The 23,711-nt window shown below is 43.9% G+C and overlaps 2 protein-coding genes across 2 annotated transcripts; both read left to right on the forward strand.

Annotated features, from left to right (window-relative positions):
* The first annotated feature begins 2,736 nt into the window (after window positions 1–2,736).
* On the forward strand, window positions 2,737–5,837 carry LOC143421854 (inverted formin-2-like). The gene is made up of 10 exons (XM_076891974.1): window positions 2,737–2,856; window positions 2,939–3,009; window positions 3,126–3,246; window positions 3,381–3,545; window positions 3,782–3,872; window positions 4,247–4,369; window positions 4,441–4,785; window positions 4,886–4,954; window positions 5,200–5,256; window positions 5,416–5,837. The coding sequence occupies exons 1-9, from the start codon at window positions 2,737–2,739 to the stop codon at window positions 5,253–5,255; spliced, it is 1,161 nt and encodes a 386-aa protein (XP_076748089.1). The 3' UTR covers window position 5,256; window positions 5,416–5,837.
* A 249-nt stretch (window positions 5,838–6,086) lies between these two features.
* LOC105940681 (inverted formin-2) lies at window positions 6,087–22,972 on the forward strand. The gene is made up of 15 exons (XM_024800999.2): window positions 6,087–6,167; window positions 18,118–18,255; window positions 18,395–18,484; window positions 18,753–19,023; window positions 19,143–19,213; window positions 20,018–20,125; window positions 20,208–20,278; window positions 20,395–20,515; window positions 20,650–20,814; window positions 21,051–21,141; window positions 21,516–21,638; window positions 21,710–22,054; window positions 22,155–22,223; window positions 22,469–22,525; window positions 22,685–22,972. The coding sequence occupies exons 2-14, from the start codon at window positions 18,151–18,153 to the stop codon at window positions 22,522–22,524; spliced, it is 1,686 nt and encodes a 561-aa protein (XP_024656767.2). The 5' UTR covers window positions 6,087–6,167; window positions 18,118–18,150; the 3' UTR covers window position 22,525; window positions 22,685–22,972.
* The last annotated feature ends 739 nt before the right edge of the window (window positions 22,973–23,711 follow it).

Here is a 23,711-nt window from a genome sequence, read left to right on the forward strand (position 1 = left end):
ATGTTTCTATTTTCGCAATGTTTCAGACTCCGTCTCAATTTTCCAACTTAAGCAGTCAGTTTTCTTTTCCCCAGGTTTGCTAACCCAAATTTTGATTTCCCACATTAAATAACAGCATTCCTCTGTGTTCTCACCTAGTCTTCTCACTCTGTTGTCCTCTCACTCTTTTGTCCTCTCCCACTTCAACAGTCCAAACAGCCGGCAGTTCTCCTTCAGCTTTGTCCTGTGTTCCACTGTCTCTTCTTGCCATTTTACTCCACAGGTGGCAAATGTCAAACTCCAACTGTTCAGTTCTCCTCAAACGTTTTCTTCACATGCACAGTGAAGTCACAGCCTGTTGTAAACACAGTGCCATCCATCCGATCAGTCAGGATGATGGGTTTGCTCTTCTTCTCTGATACTGTTTGTCCACATTGCTGCTGCTTTGCTGGGACTCTTTGCTCAGGACTTGCTGCTGTCTCTTTATCATGTTATTGCTTTGGAGCTGCATTCCTTGTCTTCAGGGAGGGGTGAGAGCTTGCTTGCTTGTGAGGTTGAGAGACACATGGCGCTGTAAATAAGTCAGCCAGAAACTTGGCCTGCATGTTTCCAATGATGTTAAACTATAACTTTCTTCCGACTGCTGCATGTGGAAAATTGATTCAGGTCTGCTTTTCACCTGAAAGTGACAAACTAAGACATTTCATTATTATCATCACTGCTTAATCAACACACATCTCTCTCTGTGTGTGTTTTTGTGAACAGTCTTTTCTTAAAAGCAGAAAATGAAATTGTAGTTGTTTTTGGCTGATCAACACAAAACCTTTTTCCTATGATTTTTCTTTTTCACTCTTTTTTTTTTCGTTACAATAGCTGGTGACCTGCAGAATCACCGCTCTCACTCACAATCAAAGGCAATTACTTTTACACAGCGCACAAAAACACTGTGATGTCAGACACATTCACACTCACTTTTTCATCTGCATAAATAAACCATATGGCTGGAGATATGTGCCATGGTGATCCATAAGCATGATCACCAGTTTATTTAATTATTTTTAATCCAACAAAACAAATAAACAAAAACATGATGCTGATGCTACACACACACACACACACGAGTCAAGGTGCAGAAAAACTGCTCATGGAAACGCTGCACACTCTCTGTTTCCCTCTCTTTGAGTAGTTCTCAGACAGCTCTTGATCTGATAATGTGTAGCTTGCTCATCAGCTCAAAAAACAAAAACAAAACTGCAACGCGACATCACACAGTAGTTGCATGCTCTGCCCACAGTGGCAAAGTCTTACACTTACATATTCAACACAGCTTCTCCATCATGTATTTTTAGATGTTTCATACAGGGTTGAGCATATTAGTTGTTTTCACAGATGTGCTCTATATCTCAACAATGGTTCATAATAAGACGACAGTCTTCCACACAGGTCAAGTGCCTCTATGCACTTCATGAGTTTAAATATTTACCTATATCACTTCTCCTCACATGTCATTGTACTGAATTTAAGCAACCACAAGTTTAATGTAGGTTACTTTTAACAACTATCCACCTCAATGGTTTGGCACACAGGCTGTTAACATTTTGTGTCAGGAAGGGGTGGGGGGAAAGCCACCCACCAGAGCACAGCTGCTGATGTGGGCTGGCCTTTTCCACACACTCTTCAAGGCTGGTGTGTTTTCTGAAAACTTCTAACATTTGAATCTCTTCCATTTATAAGCCTGCGATTAACCGCACGGCTCAGGTCCGCGTGAAACCCGCGCGACCGCATTCGCGTGCACCCACGCAGCTGTGGAGCCTTCGCTCTCTCTCTTTTATACATAAATACTTTGTGCTGCCAGGAGCAAAGTCCAGCACAAACGTCTTTCTCCCTCTAACTCACTCTTGGTTGCTTAGAAACCCATGATAACAACAACAGTCGGTGTTACAGACCACGTGTTCTGCTCCGCACACACTCACACAACAACAACAAAAACGACGACGACGACAACAATGACAACAACACAAAATAGGCCTACTCCGGACTCACACCGGACCGCTCGGGACCCTGACCCAGTTGTGGGACGCACGCTCACCCACTCGCGCGACAAAACCCAATGAAGGGACGCTCGGGACACACACCCAGGGCGATTTCAAAACCGGACACTCACCGGACGCTTGGGACCCTTGGGCGATTTAACCAAAACTTCTTTTGTGTGTGTGTGTGTGTGGACTGCTGATCAAAGGGTCAAACATCCTTGGTCAGGAAGAGGGTAGCCTCCCCCTCACCCTAGATGGTTCATCCTAGATAACACGGTGAGGAAGTCCTGCAGTTCATCTAAACAAAGAGCACTTAGACTAGAACAGACGCAACTACGTTAATCCTACCATAAAATAATAAGACACGGTATGACCTCTCATGCTCCCAAAGTGCTGTCTAATACACACAAAGTTTGCAGACTATCAAGGATCAAAACCTCTACCAATCTACAACTAATTACAAAACTCTAAGCATATATAAGTAAATATTTCTAAGCATAAATGACAATCAACAATACAAATCTAACAGTTTTGTTTGTTTTTTTTGTTTTTATTTGTTTGCACATTCAGGCAGGTGTGACTCAGCACCAACTATTAGCTCAGCACAAATCTACCAACAGACTGTCTACCAAGACAGTTCATTTAGTTGCCAAATCATAAATCAGTCTGTTATTTAGCTGAAATAAAATGTAAAGGCTGGTAGTCTGATTTAGTCATGTGATGTATGGTCCATCAGGGAACTCACACGGGGAATGCTGAAGGCTTTAAGATCAGCACTCTGCTCAAACTGACCGAAACCAAAGCCAACAAGTCGAGAGTCACGCTGCTGCACCACATCCTGCAGGTAATGCTGGGAATACTACGAATACTGGGGAATACTGCAGTATTCTCATAATAATTCAGTTGCTGCTGTTTGTGACCCTTAGGAGGCTGAAGAGAATCACCCCGACCTGCTCAACCTGCCCGATGACCTGGAGATCTGTGCAAAGGCTGCTGGGTAAACACATATAGGAGTTCAGTCACGTACAGACTGCTGGGTGGAGTCTGTGACGTGGTAGCTCAGGTGTTTCGCCTGCAGCGGTGTTAAATGTTGCCCTCTGACTCCACCTGCAGGCTCAGCTTGGACTCTATTCAGTCTGAAACAAAGACTCTAAACAAACGGCTGAAAAACTCAGAGAGGAGCGTTTCCTCCTCATCTGACGACATGAAGGAGCAGTACCTGTCCACCATACAGGTGAGTCACTCAGGATGAGGCTGTCACCTTTACGGGCAGATAAATCCAGTCTGTACACTCACTGACACCGTTTTAGTGGGACAGACCTGCTGTTCCAGGTGAACTTACCTGTTGTTCTTATGTGGTGTTACCAGGAGAGCCTGCAGGCTGTTGAGCAGCTGCAACTCCTGCTGTCATCTGTGGAGGAGCAGAGGAAGCACCTGTCCGCCTACCTCTGTGAGGACAGCAGCAGCTTCTCCCTCGAAGAGCTCTTCAGCACCATCAAGGCATTCAGAGACCTCTTCCTTCGAACCCTCAAGGTCAGCGCCAATCGCAGTGCGGCTCAGTCTGCAGGACTCATACCCTGCCGCACGTTTGCATGTGTCATTTAAACTATGTCTCAGCCAGCCAATCGGCTCTGACTTGAACCGTGACAAAGTGTGGTAGCTGCCACACATTAGTCCTGTTTCCCTGTAAATGTTAAGCTCCGCCCTCTCTGGGGGGCCGGTTAGCCTGCTGAAGTTTGAACTGTGTGTTCCTTTTATTCTTCGATCAGGAGAACGAAGGTCACAGGGAGCAGGAGAAGAGGAGGAAGAGGTTGGAGGAAGGGAGGAAACTGAGAGAAGAAGCCCCCACCAGAAAGATCAGTAAGTCAGACACCATTATTTCACCTTAAATCCTCCCTCCTTAAATGGAGAGACAGGTGTCCCTCACCTGTCTCTCCAGGTGTGGCAGGTGAAGGACAGGTCAAGTGCAAGTGGAGAACAGGTGAGACATGTGAAGGGCCGGTGACGGACAGGTCGAGAATCAATAGCTGACATCAGCAACATTTTTCTGCAACAGTTTATCAGCAGCTGAATATTTAAAGGAAATGATGTGACAGCATCAGGACGAGAAGAAAGTTTGTAAAGATTAAATGCTGCTGTACCTGTGAGGCTGTCAGGTGATGCAGTGACAGCTTTCACCTGTTGTTTGTGACACGTGCGCTAAGCTCACAGGGGAACGTGTGTCTGTGCTGCAGTTAGGACAGACATGGCCAATTGGGACGAAGGATGCACCGTCGACAACCTGCTGGCCGAGATCAGGAAGGGCTGCAGGCTGAGGAAGACAAGCCCACGGGCAGAGCCGGACGGTGGGGTCGAAGGTGAGAGCCCGGCAGGACTTCTGCAGACTTTCTTGTCACTACTGCTCGTTTGATCAAGTTCTCCTTTTCAGGTCACCCCGGGGTCACGCAGATGTCACCGGCCCAAGATAAGCCAGATTTTCCCGAGAAGCCTCGGGAGGAGGTCCGGACTCCCACACATCCACCTGCTGGAACCAGACCAGAACCGGAGCCAGCAGAGCCAGACAGAGCTGCCTCAGAGCTCCAGGCCCTCTGTGAACGCCCCGCAGCTGAGGTCCAGGGTCCGGAGTCTGAAGTGGACACCAGACCGGCGCAGCAGGAAGTCCAGCACACAGCTAGTCAGCAGGATGTGACCCAGGTCAACAGGAGCAAAGATCCTAACCCGGAAGATTCTGCTCCCCGGAACGCATCAAACACCTTAGACACCAGCCCAGCAGGTAGAGTGAGGCGCTGTGCTCTCTGCTTCAGGCTTTGAGCACGCTCAGTGCTGCTGTTTGTTTCTGAAACATGGAAATTTTAATGCTTCCTGTCCCACAGCCCACCCACACAGATCAAGTTGTGTTCAGTGTTTGCAGCAGAGTGACGGAGACTCGGCCGCAGATTACAGTTGAGTGGAGTCGAGATTGCCATACCATGGTGATGTAGCCGGGTCAGTCTGGCTGTTGTGATGTAGCTCTGAGTCTATGAGGTCACTTCCTGTTCCTGAACATTAGTGTTTCCTGTGACATGGTGAGCTGAGGCTCAGGCTGTAAGGTCTCATCAAGACGATGATAGAACATCCTTTAGTGTTGATGATGAAATAAGCTTTATATCTAGAAACCGACCAATCGTATCCTCTCTTTGATCTCCAGAAGGCCACACAGGAAGAAAGCGTTTGAAGAAAAAGAAAAAATGCATCCTTCAGTGAGGTGAGCTCACCTGCAGCTGTGCATAAATCCACGTCAGCGGCGATTCACTGCTGTCCTTCACTCTAAAGCATTTCATTGGTCGAAATGTTTTTATGTTGTGGGATTTAAGGTCTTTTTTTAAATATCATTTATTATTTTATTCTTCTTCTATGGTTCCAGGTACATGGGTCAGGACTTGTTTCTGTGGCGACAGGACTGGACCTGCAGGAGAACAAAGTGTTTAAAACCCTCTGTAGAACCTGGGACCATTTCGTGGCCTTTGCGTTTTTTAATTCCACACCATTTCCACTGTGTTTAATGGAGTATAGCCAAATTTTCAAACATGTATTTTTTTTCCCATTTTATTTTAAAATTTCAGTCTGAGTTTTTTAAATGAGCTTAAATGGCTGAATAAAAGGCATACATCCACTATCGAACCTCGTGGCCGATTTCTGCCCCTTGAAACCCATTATAAACGCTATTTGTCACTGCAAATTAATTACGGTCAAAGGGATCGTCGATGTTTAAGTTTCATTTTCATTTTGGAGGAGGCCTTAGAGTTGTAATTTTTTTATTTGTCCACCGGGTGGCGCCCTTGCTTCACATTTGACCCCTGCTGGAAAACAGCGGGCTGCTTAAACAGACCTGCGGGAAAGGAAGCCTGATTCCCGGCGTGCAGCAGCGGCTTCGCCCGCTGATCGGGCGGGACCATTTTCGGTCCCTAGGACCGTGAGAGGGTGCTTTTTTTTTTTTTTTTTTTTTTTTTTTTTTTTTAGTCAACAGGAAATGACGTATTTGTTGTCACGTGTGTGCTGGAAAAAGGAGTCCCCGGTGATCGTACCCCGGGAAGATGCACTTTTTTCGGCCTAGAGGAGCAGCAGCCTGGAGAGCAGGAGCATGTGCAGAAGACCAACCGGAGAGTTGGTGAACAGGTTGGCAAACCATGAAAGCCATATGTGTGGTGCTTCAACAAACACTCGTCCAGAGTGATCAACATAACAGTGTGTCGGGTTGACTTTTATACAAACAAACCAAAAAAAACAAAAACATGTCATTGTGAAGCTTTGGCAAATACTAGATTGGTCAACTGATGTGCCGTAAGCATCTGTCAGGCTCTCTGACAGTTAGTTAGTGTTGCCTACAGTTAAAATATATAATTGTGGTGAAGAGTTAGTATGATTTTACATAAATGGAATCCACATTTAGGAGCCCTTCAGTAAATCCAGGCCAAGCTAAGAAGATGAGCAATGGGAGAAAGACCAAGGACAGAACACATGGAGATGACTGACCAGCGAGCTTTTAATGCTTAAATCTCGTCAAAGTAACTTTTTGTTGTGACTAAATTGTAAAGAGGGATGTGTGTGTATAGAAAGATGGCTGTTAGAGTAGCAGATGTTTAATTTTGTCTAAATTCACTATTAATTTACCTAATCAATTCAAATCAGAGGGAGAGGACAAAGAGATTGTACAAGATCAGGAAGAACAAGGTGAGCCAAAGAGTGAAGGGAGATGGAAAAAACAATAATTATTTTTCACAAAATAATTTTACATACAATTCATGAATATTTTGTGTGCTTTCCAGTAGCTTGCTTAAAAAAGGCAGTGGACATTGTAAACATAACATACTAACATGAACTAGAAAATTATTTGCGAGCAAAAATGCAATGTGAATGAGACTAAAAGTGAAGAAGTCACTTGGATGAATGACGTAGCGTTTCTCCCACTGAAAACACAACGTCCAGATGAACACAATCAACCTTATTGCATACTCTGAAGTAGTTAAGTTTCAGAGTAGGGTAGGTTTGAAGAGATTTGAAGATTTTGCCATTCATTTGAATGGGAAGAGAAATTTTAAAAAGTTTAAAAGTTACAACAAAGAAAAGCAATAGCAGCGTAGTCCTGAATGTAAACTGTCAATGTAAAATCAGCCCTCTTACCAGTTTGCTTCTTGTCCAGGTGTATCGAGTTGCAGTGTGATTTTCCTTCTGTCTTTAATGAGTAATGGTACTTTAAGTGCTTGATGATTTGGTGGACTGACTGTGCTGCATGTAGCTATGAGACTGAAGCAATGTTGTGCATGTTTCTCTGCTTGTCTGCATTGCCACAAATTGTTCTATTTGGTGATGTATCATAGAACTGTACTATATAGTGTATGTAAGTTTGTGTGTTTGCTAGTAACTACCATCAACCTAAGGTCTCAGCTAATTTATCTTTGCAGAGATGTTCATTTGATTGTAACAGCAGTAGGAAAGAGCAGTAACAAGAGTAGGACAGCTAAGCTAATTATGGCTAAACATTTGGAATTTAGTGAAAGCAAAAATGGACCTTGCAAAGATGGATAGGTTTATTTAGAAAGTCAGCTATTTACATTTAGTGTTCGTCCCAAGTAGGAGATTTTGAATTGAGTCTAAATTGACCGCAAATTTACTTAACTTGTTAAAATCAACCAGGCTGTTACTGAAGCAGTCGAGGAATTACCTTTGAGGTCTCAGTCATAGGTATTAATGCAAAATCTAACATTACACTAACCTTATATTTTTGTAAAAGGCAAAATGGACTTTTTTCCAGGGTGGGGGAGTGTTTCATGTCTGTAAGTTAAAATTGTTATTTTTGTTGTTTCCTGATTTCTAAGAATTGGGAGAACAATTACATGCTAACAAAATGATGCATTTTGGTTGCCCATGTTTGGTGTTGCTTTGGGCTTAGGGTAATCACTGACGATGACTTACACCTAAAAGAGCTCAAAATCAGAAAACGTTGCTCTAAAACATGTTGACATGGTAAATGAAAATGAACAATAATCCAAATTGATCATGCAAACTGAAAGACTACTTACTATGTTTCTCTTGTTACTTCATTAGCCTCAGTGTTCTCAGATCATTTTTTACATAAAAGCACCCAGTTGTCTTGCAAAGAATGTGTAGGATTAGTGAAATCACACACATTCGAAGATACTGGTAGTTATTGTTTCAAATGCCTATTTCATGACAACCAGGCTAAATTCATCTAAGGGAGTATGAAAGAGATTATCTGGATGCTGAAATGATTGGTAAAATACATTAGGCCAATAATAGTAGACCTGTGCTACATTTGTCCAGCTAGGCAACACATATTTCTGCATAAGAGGTACATGAGACACCCTTTAAATAAGCAAATTTCATGTTTAAAACATGGAAATGCAGCCAAAATGGACCATACAATGGCCTCAGTGAACACATCGGCACATAAGTAGAGATGAGGAAACTCAGTCACATTAGATATTAATATTACTATGAGTAAATTATATATATTATATATTCTGTTACCTGGTTTAAAGAATACAATGTGATAATCACACATGAGAACGCTGTTTCCAGTTATACAAATATATTTTATTTCACTATTAAAGAAACCAATTATGTGAATAAAAGCTCACCACAAGAACATCTCCCAACCCAGTCTTACAAAGTTGCAGTCACAATAAAAACTGGGTATGGAACATGAACTGTTGGTGAGCTAAAAAAACAATCCTGGTGCTGATGCTTGTCACTGAACGTTTTGGACAGAGCTCTTGATTGAAATGCCTACCGTTGTGTGTAGGCATTTCGGTCCAGATGTTATGGAGTTCAGTTCAGCTAAGATGTATTTCTAAAGCACCGGATGGCAAAAATAGCCGCTTCTCGGCTGTTTATATTGTAAGGTAAAGACCATACAATATAAGAGAGAAAACCCCCCAACAATCAGATGATCCCCTGTGAGCAAACCCTTGATGACAGTGTCTGTGAAGGTTATCAGTCATCAAGGCCATTGGTGACGGTGGGAAAGAAAAACTCCCTTTTAACAGGAAGAAACTTTCGGCAGAACCAGGCTCAGTGAGGGGCGGCCATCTGCCTCGACCGGTTGGGGGGGGGGGGCACAGCTGTTATAACCCCTGACGCAGCATAGCTTCTAATTCTGAAAGATACGTAGATACCTTAAACCTGCACTCTATGCAGGACACCAAGCGATGACACGACTTGCAGTACTATAGGAGTCTATGCAGAAACAGTTTTCTCTCTTGAATCTCTGTAATTCTTTTGCTACTGAGTGTCTGGGTGCAGTCACTCATTTTAGGCCAATTAAATCAAATGAACTTCCATTGTCTGAGTTATAGCCCTATTGAACCTGCGTTAACCAGGTTTAATAGGGAGGGCCAAAGTCCTAGTTGTGCTAAATTTCCTCGAATTCTCCTCGGAGATTTTCGAGTAGCTTCCTTTGTTCTTGAAAGTTCTTTTCCATTTGTCTCATCGCTTCCCGTCCATTCCACATCTTTTTGGTAAGGTCGCTAACCGTATTTTCTAAGGCCTTATTTTGTTGTTTGAGTATGTCAACTTGGACATCGTAGTTGTTTATCAGATTGTTATGTGCTTCCTGTGAAACTTTGCAAACCCAAGCTCAGACTCCCAACGCCATGTCTTGTTTTCAAGGCTTCCTGTACATTACACAGATTTTTCTTGACAAGCTCTCTTTTCAGTGCCTCACATTCATGGCACAACAACTCCTTTTCTCTGTTGGTCTTGTTAAAATCATGTTGGTTGTCCTTTTCCATGTCTCCCACTTTTATAACCGAGCCTGTCTTGCTGCTTTGCATCTCTCCGATTTCTGCCTCCATTTCCTGCATCACCTCTTTCTGTTGCAGGTCTCTTTTCCTCTTGTTTTTAGAGAACCCACGTCGTTTGAAGAGAACTTCAGCGTTTCTTTGGAGAATTTTGTTCTCAATTAGGAGCTCTCTTTTCACTGCCTCAAATTGATGGTACAAAAACTCCTTTTCTCTGTTGGTCACGTTAAAATCATGTTGGGAGTCTTTCTCAGTGGCTTTGGAGATCCGTGATTCTCCTTTCACACCCTCATCGTGTGGTTTCAGTTCTTTTTGAGAATCACCACTCCTTTTGGAAAGCTCCTGGAGGTCCTGTTCAAGAAGTTCGTTATGCCTCAATATGTCAATTTCATGTGCAAAGAATTGGAGTTCCAGGGTCTGTCTGAGCTGTTCACTGTCCGTTGTTTTGTTTTCCTCATTCATGATCCTTTTTCTTTCTTCACTCTCTTGTAACTCTTTAAAGGCTGTGTTTGCCTGATGGAGCTCAGTTTTAACAGCCTGTATTTCCTGTTGCATGTCATCTTTTTCCTTTTCAAAGTCCCTTTTCAGCTCACACATGCGTTTTACCGTCACATCATTTTCCTCTCTTAAAGACGGGTTGTCCTTTTCCATGTCTCCCACTTTTATAACCAAGCCTGTCTTGCTGCTTTGCAACTCTCTGATTTCTGCCTCCATTTCCTGCATCACCTCTTTCTGTTGCTGGATCTCTTTGGTTTTGGAGCTGTTTAAATCCTTTAGAATTTGGTTACAATATTCCAGCTCTTGAATTTTGAAGTGAATTGTTTCATTCTCTAGTTGCAGGTCTCTTTTCCTCTTGTTTTTAGAGAACCCACTTCGTTTGAAGAGAACTTCAATGTTTTTTTGGAGAATCTTGTTCTCATTTATGAGCTCTCTTTTTTGCTCCTTAAGGTCGGCGTTCTCGACTTTAAGGTCACGTATGGTAGAGTTTTGTTGTTTGAGAGTTTTATTCTCATTTTTCAGCTCTTTGATTTGCTGTTGAAGTTTTTCGTTCTCGGCTCTCATGTTGCATACAACAGGATTTGACAGACTCATATTTCAAATTGAAGTTGATGCTAAATCTCTGTACTAACTAAAAGATTTTTTAAAAAGACGGTCAACTGTGTCAGAAACGGAAGTTTCGAGTAGTTTAAGTGTTTTCCTGCCTAGTGAATTCTTCCACTCTCTTTGAAAGACTGACAAGAGTGAGAACCTCTCCCCTATTTATAGGTTTTCGGGTGCTGATGTCATAAAGAAGATCAGAGATCAAAGGGATTCTGGTGAAACGTCACTGTGTCTGGTCTGGGCAGTTCTGAATTGAATAATAACAAAATGACGGGGGGCGTGTCTGGTAGCCATGTGAAGACGTGTTGTACAGGGCTCCTCAATGGACTAACTTTTTTCATAATTCCATTGCTCCAAAACTAACGAACTTTTAACAACAGTACGATAACACGCCCGTGTGCTGCTCTGAGGCACTTTTTACATCTTCAAGGCTACGGTGTACGAAATATGAGCAAAACTAGATCGGGGAAAGAGCAGGCCGCAAAAGCCTCGGACCATGCTGAGGACAGACCGGAGGCACCACCCCATGACATGAGTGAGATTATGAGAGCTATTGCTAGCTCTGAAAAGAGGATATTGGACCGTATCGATTCAAGCACGAAAGATTTAAATGATAAAATAGACACAATCAAAGAAGATCTGGAGAAGCAAGAGACCCGTTTGGAAAGTGTTGAGTTTGCTTTGAATGTTGTATATTGTATAGCTTTTTTTTTGTTATACGTAAAATTGTATTGTATTTATTAAAATTTTTACTTTTTAATTATTTTATTTGCATTTTTTAATCACTAGGGTTTGAGAGTAACGAAATTTCTATTCTCTGTATGTCCTGTACATGTGGCAGAATTGACAAATAAAGTTGACTTGACTTGAATACTTCTTCAGACCGGACAGTGGAGTTGGAAAACGAGGTTAGCAAGCTGAAATCGGACGTTGCTAAGTTGACCAGCAAGTTGGACGACATCGAGGGGCGACAACGCCGGTGCAATGCACGCATTGTAGGGGTGAAGGAGGGCTTTGAAAACACCGGGAAACCTACGGCAGCTATTGCTACAATGCTGAAAGACATACTGGGCCTCGACTTTACTCCGATGCTGGACCGCGCTCATCGAAGCTTGGGTCAACAGGGAAACTCCCCCAGGGCAATCGTGGTGAAGTTTCACTATTACCAAGACAAGGAAGAGGTGTTCCGAAGGGCCGCCAAGTCGCAGCCGTTGCTGCTGCAGGACATGAAGATAAGCATTTTTCCTGATTTTACAGCAATGGTGGCAAAGAAACGAGCTGCTTTTATGGAGGCTAAACGTTTGCTCCGAGGCTGGCGTTAAGTTTGGACTTTTGTTTCCAGCTGTTCTCCGCATCACTTCACCGACGGGACAGGACAATCGTTTCACCGACCCAGCGGCTGCAATAGACTTTATCAAAAAAGACTTACGACGGCCGTGAGAGGTACAGCCGTGTGAGAAAAGATAAGTTGGACTCCACATGTGTGATTGCTTGAACTCAAGGGACATAGTTATACGTCGGTGCTGGGGAGATGTCAAGTAAATAATTGGGCCATAGTCATAAAAGGCCGGAAGGTAGAATGATTTTTGATTTAATTGATTATGAATACTCTGCCTTCCTTCTTCGTTCCGATTTTTGATATGTTCGAGATATTGCTGTTATTCTGGGGCATTTGATTAGAATAAACACGGGGAAAGTGGAAAATATAAGTTTTGGAGTTTTGTTTAGTTATTAAATGTTATATATTTGCCCAGTTGAGGGGCTGTTTGAGGGTTAACAGTAAGTTTAGTCACTGTGCTATCCTAGCCTGGAGGGTTGCGATCTCAGGGATAATAGTAGATCAGCATGGGGTTTTGAGGCTCGTTTTATTTATTTATTTTTTTCCCTTTTTTTTTTTTTCCTTCTCCCCCTCTTTCTTTTGGGGGGGGGGGGTTCCAGAGGTTGGGACATATTTTTTCTGCACCTGCATTTTGGTACCTGAATGGCAAGCTCGCAAAGTCATCTGCCTCTTCGTTTTATAACATGGAATGTTAAAGGTATAAATAATCCGGTTAAACGCACAAGGGTTTTTACTCATTTAAAATCATTGAGATCCGATGTTGTATATCTGCAGGAAACACACCTCCGATCAAGTGAACAAATTAAACTAAAAAAAACATGGGTAAGCCAAATATTTAGCTCAAAATTTGAGGATAGATCACGGGGTGTGGCTATTCTAATTAGGAAGGGGATTCCATTTATTCCACTATCAACTGTGGCGGATACCAGAGGGAGATATATTATTATACAGGGCAGGTTGTATGGGAAACAAGTCATTCTTGCTAATGTATATGGACCAAACTGGGACGACCCAAATTTTTATTGTACCTTTTTAAAACACCTGCCAGATTTAACAGAGTCCCATTTGATACTGGGTGGTGACTTTAACTGCGTACTTAATCCTCAACTTGACAGATCAAACCCAAAACCTGATAGCAAAATTTCAAAAGCGGGTAATGTTCTTAAATCCTTTATGCAATCTTATGCTTTTTTTGACCCCTGGAGGGACAAAAATCCTACATCTAAACAATTCTCATTTTTCTCACCAGTGCACCGGTCATACTCACGGATCGATTTTTTTTTTGTTGTAGATAGTAGAATTCTTCCCAAGGTTTTAGATTGCCAATACAACTCTATTGTTATCTCAGACCACAGTCCAGTACAATTAGATGTAAATTTTTATGAACGCTTAAGTCAAAAACCGGCCTGGCGACTTGATCCTTTACTCCTAACTAAAGACTCATTTAAAAAAAAAAAGGTCTCTGAGCAAATACAGTTTTTCTTAGAGACAAATCAAACCCAAGGGATGAAAATGACTGTTGTATGGGAGGCATTAAAGGCCTATCTTAGAGGCCAGATAATTTCATATGTATCATTTCAAAAAAAGAAATACTTACAACAAATGAACAACCTAGCCAACAGTATAAAAGAGATTGACTGCTTATATGCAGAAAATCCAACACCAGACCTCTATAAGAGAAAATTATTACTAAATTCAGAATACAAAATTCGGTCCATTCAGCAAACAGAACGTTTATTTTTCAAATCAAGGCAAAAGTTCTATGAACATGGGGAAAGAGCCGGAAAACTTTTGGCACATCAAATTAAGCAATCCATATCAGCTAACACGATTTCTGAAATCTGTAAAACCTCTGGAGAAAAGACGTCTGATCCGAAAACCATTAATGACCAGTTTAAAATGTTCTATTCCAATCTTTATACCTCAGATCCGGTTGATGAAAAAAAGATTGCTGAAACGCTTGATAGATTACCGATTCCACAAATATCGGTAAATGACAGAACAGAAATTGATAGAGAGATAACCATTAGTGAAATTGTCGAAGTAATTAAATCAATGCAAAGTAATAAGGCACCGGGACCTGATGGTTTCCCTATTGAACTATATAAAATGTTTATAGACAAACTAGCACCAATACTCAAAGATGTATACCAGGAAATATTCTATGGCAAATACACTTAGCCCTAACCTTAACCAGGCATCTTAATATCAGATAAGTGGTGTATACCTCTCCTCTCTCCTCCTCTAGTCACCTAAAGGGAACAAACCCTGATCGGGACACAGAATCCTAACCTCAACCAGAGGTAAATTAGGGATAAAAATCCTCTTTCCCCTTTTGATTTTTAATTCCCTACTCCATGATGCACAGTTATAAGGTCTAGATAGACCAACTTGAAAAGCATCTTACCTAACCTCAACCAGGGGTCCATTATAATAGGAACAGGGGTATTTGTCTCTCCTCCTCCCTCTCTCCCCTCCCCTTTTCCTCCCCTCTCCCAAAAAGCTATTTTGACTCAAACTCCCCCTAAGGGAATGGCTAGACAGATAATAAAACTCACGGCATTCATTAGACCTTCCTCCCCCACGGAGGAACTCAGGGAGGCAGTAAACCTGAACACGCAGACATGGCTACAGAATAGCCTCTCCATACTGCAGCAACATTACGCTAAAATCGTGTTAGAATATCAATATACAATATGGGACGACACAGCTTTTCAGGTGGCAGCAAATTGGATGATAAAACGCTATAAAGCTAGATTAGCTGCAGACACTCTGGGAGCTACCAGATCCTTATTGATCGATCAATTGGAGGGCTCAGACATCTCTGTTTCCTCGCCGCTTGTAGATTCTGTGGAAGAGGAAACACCGGAGGAACTAGACCTAGAGAATGAGGAGGAATTCCCACCTCTGAGCCAAGTCAATAGACTAAACCAAACCTCCCTGTATCCTGAGGTTCAGATCATGAGGAACCCCACCGCCCGGGATTCACAATCGACTCCCTTATTAGATGACCATGTACCACTACCACAATTTAATATCACCGGGAGTACTTTGCCAAACCGGGTTATCTCCCCTGTTCTCCCTGATAGCAACCAGCGGTCCACTGAGTTTACTCTTGATCCAAAACCAACAGATGAAAGGCCTCCTGCGCCATCGCGTCCTCCTCACGAGCCTTTTTGTCCCCTCTCGACTTCACATCCAGAGTTAATTTTAGGGGAGGGGGAGAGACCTGGGGGACTTGAGGTTAGGCCTGTGGCCCCTCAGACTGATGAGGATTTGTTCCAATCCACAACAAATTGGGAAAAATCTACAAATAGAGCAAATAGAAGTGAGATACAAATTAGATCCGATCCACAGAAAAATGTGATCACAACTAAGTCCCATTCACTTCATCTGTCTAAAATTGTATACTCTAATGTCTCGGTGTTACAGAACAGCCCAGAGATACAAACCTGCAGCAAGGGGTCTCAAACGACCAGCAAAACCTTTTCTTCTGCTGCCAGGGCCTCAGCTAATGACGCAGGGACGCCCCCTGGGAGAGCACAAAGCATGGACTTGAACTCCATTGGTGAAAGGAGTGTGAGCGGCCGAACGAACTTGGTGGTAAACAACTCCAACATGATGATGGGGGGGTCTGTAAACCACAGTGTGACTAAACACAAAGGCATGAAGACCCCATCTGACCACAAAAATGACCACCTGGCCGCTCCTCCAACCAAACTTGGCTCCTCCCAGGGCTTCGCTCCTGTAACAACAGAAAACAGACAAGAGAGACAGGCAGTCACGGAGGATCAACAGGTCGAAAGCATTAACCAGTGTCACCCGACGTATCATAAAGCCCGCAAGGGCAGAAAAATCATAGATTGGGTATTTCGTGCGACTCGACCAGTTTGGTTCTTAGGGGACTCCAACCTAAATCGTGTACCAGCTTACAATAGTGATAATATACAAATTGATAGTTACCCAGGGGTTTCATTTTACCATTTTCTCCAGATTCTGGAAAAGACACCAATCCATCCAGATGTCAAATTAGTAGTTTTATCCATCGGAATCAATAACAGGGACCAAGATGCAGATAAAACTTCCAACAAACAATTAAGAATGCTCTACAAAAGGGCACAATCTGTTTTTCCAAATGCCGACGTATTCTTTCCCTTAATTAATTTCTCACCTCTGCTTCCAAAAGAACAGCAACAGAATCTAACCAGCATCAACAACTTTGCGATTAAACGATTTCAGGTACTGAACCCACTCCCGGGTGATCAGTTTAATACTGTGGGGGATAATATCCACTGGACACCAGAAACAGCCCAAAACATATTGGTGAACTGGTGTAAACAAATTAATCTGGATTTTCAGTAGCTTGTTACCCTAGGCAGGGAGGGACACCGTCTATTGATCTATCATGGAACTCGAATTGTAATGTATTAAATCTATCTGAATTGTTCTGCCCCACAGAAAAGCAAGTGCACTTACTGGAACCCCACGCACACACACACACACACACACACACGCACAAACGCACACACATGTACGCACGCGCACACACGTGCACACACACACACATGTACACACGCACGCACTCACACACACACGTGCACGCACACACACACACTCACACACACACACGTGCACACACACACACGTGCACACACACACATCTGTCGGAACCGGACAGGAGGAGCAGCTCTGGGCAGCAGCCGCCGAGAGGCGCTGAGGCCTGGAGAGATGCTGCTGAAGAGCCGCTCCTCTCCTCCAGCATCAGCTCAGTGTCTGTGGTTGTCTGTGTGTATGTGCATCTGAGTGTGTGTTGTCCACACTTGTCCACATCATGAGCAGTTTTCTTCACTGGTTCTATGCCGTGATGAAAAACAGGAAGATCCCCCCTCCCTTCCCCAGACTTTTTACCTATGGAACCCTTTGGAGTGAGCCGTCCAATCACCTCTGACCTCCTGAGAAGGGCAGAGCTTCACAGAGTGAGCTCCAGAGTGGATGTGAAGTCTCAGTGACTGATGGAGGAGCTGATCTACTCCATGTGTGCCCGTGTGTCAGCCTCTGATTGGACAGAGCGTCTGTGGCACTGCTGTCTGTGCTGCAGAGGAGCTTCATCTATCCTTCAGCTGTGTCTGCAAGAGCTCCTGCATACAAAACCCAGTGCTCAAACTCCAAACTCTCACTTCATCTGTTCGTGTGGTTCACACAAAAGTATTGACAGTACTGATGATACTGCAGTATATGTGCAGAAAAACACTAAAACTGAAGTTTTAATGTCAGTGACTCTCACCTGTGCGAGTGTGTGTGTGAGATCATGTGGTCATTTGACAGTTGGATATTTCCTGTTAGAAATAGGAAATATCTTTAACCCCTTCCCAGGAAACAGAATCATCTCTGAGCCGTTATTTCAAATTAGAAGTTTTATAAAGCGCTCGTGTTTTATTTTCTGCTGGTCAGTGCTTTAGTTCAACTTTTAACTCTAAAGATGAAATGAACAGTTGATTTGCTCATGCTCTGTGTTTTTAATAAATATCACATATTTGACTGCATGACCCCGTTTCTGTGCCGAACCTCTGTAATCAGAGCACTGTGAATAAAAATGTCTGTAGGAGTTCATTCAGTGCTTAATTGAAAGTTGAAGGTGTTTGAACCTCAGACTCAGGCTGGTGTGGACAACCTGCAGGTCCTTTTGGACCTGACTACACACCTGCAGGTGCCTCAGCTGTCAGGATTCAAACACACACAAATCAGTAAGAGCAGGATCGTCTGAAATTACTCATTTTGTCTGATTAAATATTTAAAATCTGTCACGGTGGCACAACAGGCCCGCACAAACCCACCTGTATCACCTGCCTCTGTCTTCATTTCCCAGGATGCTCTGGGGTTTCTCAGCAGGCCTGTGAAGATGAGTGTGACATCATGGTTCCTGGTAAGCAGTTCGGGGACTCGACACCGCCTCCCCCGAGAGATGATTTTTGTGGGCCGAGAGGACTGCGAGCTGATGCTTCAGGTGAGGCTGACCTGTGCAGGTGTTCGGGTTAGTAGAAATTGCCTCCCTCTAGGTTGGTCTGAAAAAGGAAGTTGTAATGGTGTCTTGTTTGAGTCGCAGTGAAAGTAAGCAAAAAGAGTTGTATGTGTGTGTGTCTCAGTCTCGCAGTGTGGACAAACAGCACGCTGTCATCAACTACAACCCGACCACTGATGAACACCTGGTGAAGGACCTGGGCAGCCTCAATGGGGTGAGCCATACACAACATATCAGTACATTATCATAGGTATCCACCAATCAGCAGCAAACACAGGTGGGGGGTGGTGATGCCTAAAGTCACAGGTTACAGTACAAAGATTTTTTTTTTTTTTTTTTTATTAACTTAAAAAAATTTAATTCCACTTTAATTTAAACAGGCAAGAACTGTAAAATCACAAAAGAGTGAAAACCTTCAGAGTGGACTTCAGCATCATAATCAGAAACTTTCACCTGGACGTTTGTTTGTTTGTTTCCTGCAGACATTTGTAAACGACCTTCGGATTCCTGATCAGACCTACATCACCCTCAAACTGTCCGACATCATCCGCTTCGGATACGATATCCTTCAGACGCACACACGCACTGTTTGTGTGCGTGTCTGTGCGCGCCTGTGTGTTTCTGTGTGTGTGTGTGTGTGTGTGTGTTGCAGTTACTCTCTGAGGATTGAGTGTATGTTGCTGTGTGAGGAGAGCAGCTGTGTGTTGGAGACTATGAGGCTCAGAGCTGAGCTGCTGGACCGCGCCTGCCAGAGTGTGTATATACATGACAAACACACAGCAGCTACACAACAAACACACTGGCTGCACACGCACGTTTGGCTGCTGTGGTGGTGATCTTGTTTCTGTTTGTGTGTGTTGTTTTGTGTGCAGGTGTGAAGGAGAGCGCTCGGCTGCCAGTCTTCTGTAAACTAATCCTGAGTGTCGGAAACTTTCTCAACTATGTGAGAATCTTTTTTTTACTCCTTGTAATCTGATTACTTTGTGTGGCATGCTCAGTGACGGTCCTAAAGCAGTTCTCTTCCCGAAGACTCAAACCACACAAACAAACTCTTCCATCTATATGACTGAGCGATATTTTTGTTTTATTAAAAATTTGAACATAACTCAACACAAACTCTTGTGAAGGACACAAAGTCAAAGACTTCCAAGCAGAGCGCATCGGCCAGCACAACACAGAGTTTGGGTCCTTTACGCTAAGCGAGACAGGTGGAGAACAAGCTAGCGGTCAGTGTGCCGCATCCTATGCGAAAGGGCCTTAAGTTCTTGGCTAGTTTAGCATCAACATGCTGTCTGTGCAGATGTTAGCAGTATAATGCAGCTGTTTATGTCCTGGATGCTGGTTCCACTGCACCATGATGCTTGTCCTTTCGTGCAAGAAAAATAAGTCATGTCCGTGTCTCTGCTGTGGAGTGGGCCTCTAGCAACTGCTGGACTTCACCTCAGCTAACTGGAGCCTCTGATGAAGTTTTTATGAAGTTATCTAAGCAGTAATATCACAGCTGTGAGGTTGATTGCACTAACAGTTCGTCCGAGGAGTGTTTTGTTTGTTTTTTTTGTTTTTATTTGTTTGCACATTCAGGCAGGTGTGACTCAGCACCAACTATTAGCTCAGCACAAATCTACCAACAGACTGTCTACCAAGACAGTTCATTTAGTTGCCAAATCATAAATCAGTCTGTTATTTAGCTGAAATAAAATGTAAAGGCTGGTAGTCTGATTTAGTCATGTGATGTATGGTCCATCAGGGAACTCACACGGGGAATGCTGAAGGCTTTAAGATCAGCACTCTGCTCAAACTGACCGAAACCAAAGCCAACAAGTCGAGAGTCACGCTGCTGCACCACATCCTGCAGGTAATGCTGGGAATACTACGAATACTGGGGAATACTGCAGTATTCTCATAATAATTCAGTTGCTGCTGTTTGTGACCCTTAGGAGGCTGAAGAGAATCACCCCGACCTGCTCAACCTGCCCGATGACCTGGAGATCTGTGCAAAGGCTGCTGGGTAAACACATATAGGAGTTCAGTCACGTACAGACTGCTGGGTGGAGTCTGTGACGTGGTAGCTCAGGTGTTTCGCCTGCAGCGGTGTTAAATGTTGCCCTCTGACTCCACCTGCAGGCTCAGCTTGGACTCTATTCAGTCTGAAACAAAGACTCTAAACAAACGGCTGAAAAACTCAGAGAGGAGCGTTTCCTCCTCATCTGACGACATGAAGGAGCAGTACCTGTCCACCATACAGGTGAGTCACTCAGGATGAGGCTGTCACCTTTACGGGCAGATAAATCCAGTCTGTACACTCACTGACACCGTTTTAGTGGGACAGACCTGCTGTTCCAGGTGAACTTACCTGTTGTTCTTATGTGGTGTTACCAGGAGAGCCTGCAGGCTGTTGAGCAGCTGCAACTCCTGCTGTCATCTGTGGAGGAGCAGAGGAAGCACCTGTCCGCCTACCTCTGTGAGGACAGCAGCAGCTTCTCCCTCGAAGAGCTCTTCAGCACCATCAAGGCATTCAGAGACCTCTTCCTTCGAACCCTCAAGGTCAGCGCCAATCGCAGTGCGGCTCAGTCTGCAGGACTCATACCCTGCCGCACGTTTGCATGTGTCATTTAAACTATGTCTCAGCCAGCCAATCGGCTCTGACTTGAACCGTGACAAAGTGTGGTAGCTGCCACACATTAGTCCTGTTTCCCTGTAAATGTTAAGCTCCGCCCTCTCTGGGGGGCCGGTTAGCCTGCTGAAGTTTGAACTGTGTGTTCCTTTTATTCTTCGATCAGGAGAACGAAGGTCACAGGGAGCAGGAGAAGAGGAGGAAGAGGTTGGAGGAAGGGAGGAAACTGAGAGAAGAAGCCCCCACCAGAAAGATCAGTAAGTCAGACACCATTATTTCACCTTAAATCCTCCCTCCTTAAATGGAGAGACAGGTGTCCCTCACCTGTCTCTCCAGGTGTGGCAGGTGAAGGACAGGTCAAGTGCAAGTGGAGAACAGGTGAGACATGTGAAGGGCCGGTGACGGACAGGTCGAGAATCAATAGCTGACATCAGCAACATTTTTCTGCAACAGTTTATCAGCAGCTGAATATTTAAAGGAAATGATGTGACAGCATCAGGACGAGAAGAAAGTTTGTAAAGATTAAATGCTGCTGTACCTGTGAGGCTGTCAGGTGATGCAGTGACAGCTTTCACCTGTTGTTTGTGACACGTGCGCTAAGCTCACAGGGGAACGTGTGTCTGTGCTGCAGTTAGGACAGACATGGCCAATTGGGACGAAGGATGCACCGTCGACAACCTGCTGGCCGAGATCAGGAAGGGCTGCAGGCTGAGGAAGACAAGCCCACGGGCAGAGCCGGACGGTGGGGTCGAAGGTGAGAGCCCGGCAGGACTTCTGCAGACTTTCTTGTCACTACTGCTCGTTTGATCAAGTTCTCCTTTTCAGGTCACCCCGGGGTCACGCAGATGTCACCGGCCCAAGATAAGCCAGATTTTCCCGAGAAGCCTCGGGAGGAGGTCCGGACTCCCACACATCCACCTGCTGGAACCAGACCAGAACCGGAGCCAGCAGAGCCAGACAGAGCTGCCTCAGAGCTCCAGGCCCTCTGTGAACGCCCCGCAGCTGAGGTCCAGGGTCCGGAGTCTGAAGTGGACACCAGACCGGCGCAGCAGGAAGTCCAGCACACAGCTAGTCAGCAGGATGTGACCCAGGTCAACAGGAGCAAAGATCCTAACCCGGAAGATTCTGCTCCCCGGAACGCATCAAACACCTTAGACACCAGCCCAGCAGGTAGAGTGAGGCGCTGTGCTCTCTGCTTCAGGCTTTGAGCACGCTCAGTGCTGCTGTTTGTTTCTGAAACATGGAAATTTTAATGCTTCCTGTCCCACAGCCCACCCACACAGATCAAGTTGTGTTCAGTGTTTGCAGCAGAGTGACGGAGACTCGGCCGCAGATTACAGTTGAGTGGAGTCGAGATTGCCATACCATGGTGATGTAGCCGGGTCAGTCTGGCTGTTGTGATGTAGCTCTGAGTCTATGAGGTCACTTCCTGTTCCTGAACATTAGTGTTTCCTGTGACATGGTGAGCTGAGGCTCAGGCTGTAAGGTCTCATCAAGACGATGATAGAACATCCTTTAGTGTTGATGATGAAATAAGCTTTATATCTAGAAACCGACCAATCGTATCCTCTCTTTGATCTCCAGAAGGCCACACAGGAAGAAAGCGTTTGAAGAAAAAGAAAAAATGCATCCTTCAGTGAGGTGAGCTCACCTGCAGCTGTGCATAAATCCACGTCAGCGGCGATTCACTGCTGTCCTTCACTCTAAAGCATTTCATTGGTCGAAATGTTTTTATGTTGTGGGATTTAAGGTCTTTTTTTAAATATCATTTATTATTTTATTCTTCTTCTATGGTTCCAGGTACATGGGTCAGGACTTGTTTCTGTGGCGACAGGACTGGACCTGCAGGAGAACAAAGTGTTTAAAACCCTCTGTAGAACCTGGGACCATTTCGTGGCCTTTGCGTTTTTTAATTCCACACCATTTCCACTGTGTTTAATGGAGTATAGCCAAATTTTCAAACATGTATTTTTTTTCCCATTTTATTTTAAAATTTCAGTCTGAGTTTTTTAAATGAGCTTAAATGGCTGAATAAAAGGCATACATCCACTATCGAACCTCGTGGCCGATTTCTGCCCCTTGAAACCCATTATAAATGCTATTTTTCACTGCAAATTAATTACGGTCAAAGGGATCGTCGATGTTTAAGTTTCATTTTCATTTTGGAGGAGGCCTTAGAGTTGTAATTTTTTTATTTGTCCACCGGGTGGCGCCCTTGCTTCACATTTGACCCCTGCTGGAAAACAGCGGGCTGCTTAAACAGACCTGCGGGGAATGAAGCGTCATTTCCGGCGTGCTGCAGCGGCTTCGCCCGCTGATCGTGCGGGAGCATTTTTGGGTCCCTAGGACCATGAGAGGGTGCTTTTTTTTTTTTTAGTCAACAGGAAATGACGTATTTGTTGTCACGTGGTATCGGACGTGTGGGCTGGAAAAAGCAGTCCCCGGTGATCGTGCCCCGGTGATCGTCGCGACTTACCCCGGCAACATGCACTTATTTCGGCCTAGAGGAGGAGCATTTGCCGCCTGGAGACCATTTTCTGGTCCTGAAAAAAAATAAATAAAAGGCGATCGAAATGACTGTTTGTGCCAATCTTTAGTCCATCTAAAGGCCTAATTATAATAACAATCAAATATTACTTCAAATGTTTTTTTGGGAAAATATTTAGTTTTTTAGTTTTTTTTTTAGTTTTTTTGTAATTTAAAGGGTTAAAACAACGAAAATATAATTAAAACTTTATATGAATATTTCAGGGAGAAGTAGTTTTAAAAGACTGACCAATTTAAAGTGAAAAAAAAAATTAATATTTAATATTTTTATTGCACTTTT

The sequence above is a fragment of the Maylandia zebra genome, linkage group LG13 (genome assembly GCF_041146795.1).
Source record: "Maylandia zebra isolate NMK-2024a linkage group LG13, Mzebra_GT3a, whole genome shotgun sequence".
Lineage (NCBI taxonomy): Eukaryota > Metazoa > Chordata > Actinopteri > Cichliformes > Cichlidae > Maylandia > Maylandia zebra.

Coding starts and splice junctions, on each gene's coding strand:
- LOC105940681 (XM_024800999.2), top strand. CDS start 18,151: ATGAGTGTGACATCATGGTTCCTGGTAAGCAGTTCGGGGACTCGACAC. Junction 20,126..20,207: donor TGCTGCACCACATCCTGCAG/GTAATGCTGGGA, acceptor TGTGACCCTTAG/GAGGCTGAAGAGAATCACCC. Junction 21,639..21,709: donor GCCGGACGGTGGGGTCGAAG/GTGAGAGCCCGG, acceptor TCTCCTTTTCAG/GTCACCCCGGGGTCACGCAG.
- LOC143421854 (XM_076891974.1), top strand. CDS start 2,737: ATGGTCCATCAGGGAACTCACACGGGGAATGCTGAAGGCTTTAAGATC. Junction 3,247..3,380: donor AGTACCTGTCCACCATACAG/GTGAGTCACTCA, acceptor TGGTGTTACCAG/GAGAGCCTGCAGGCTGTTGA. Junction 4,955..5,199: donor AGACTCGGCCGCAGATTACA/GTTGAGTGGAGT, acceptor TTTGATCTCCAG/AAGGCCACACAGGAAGAAAG.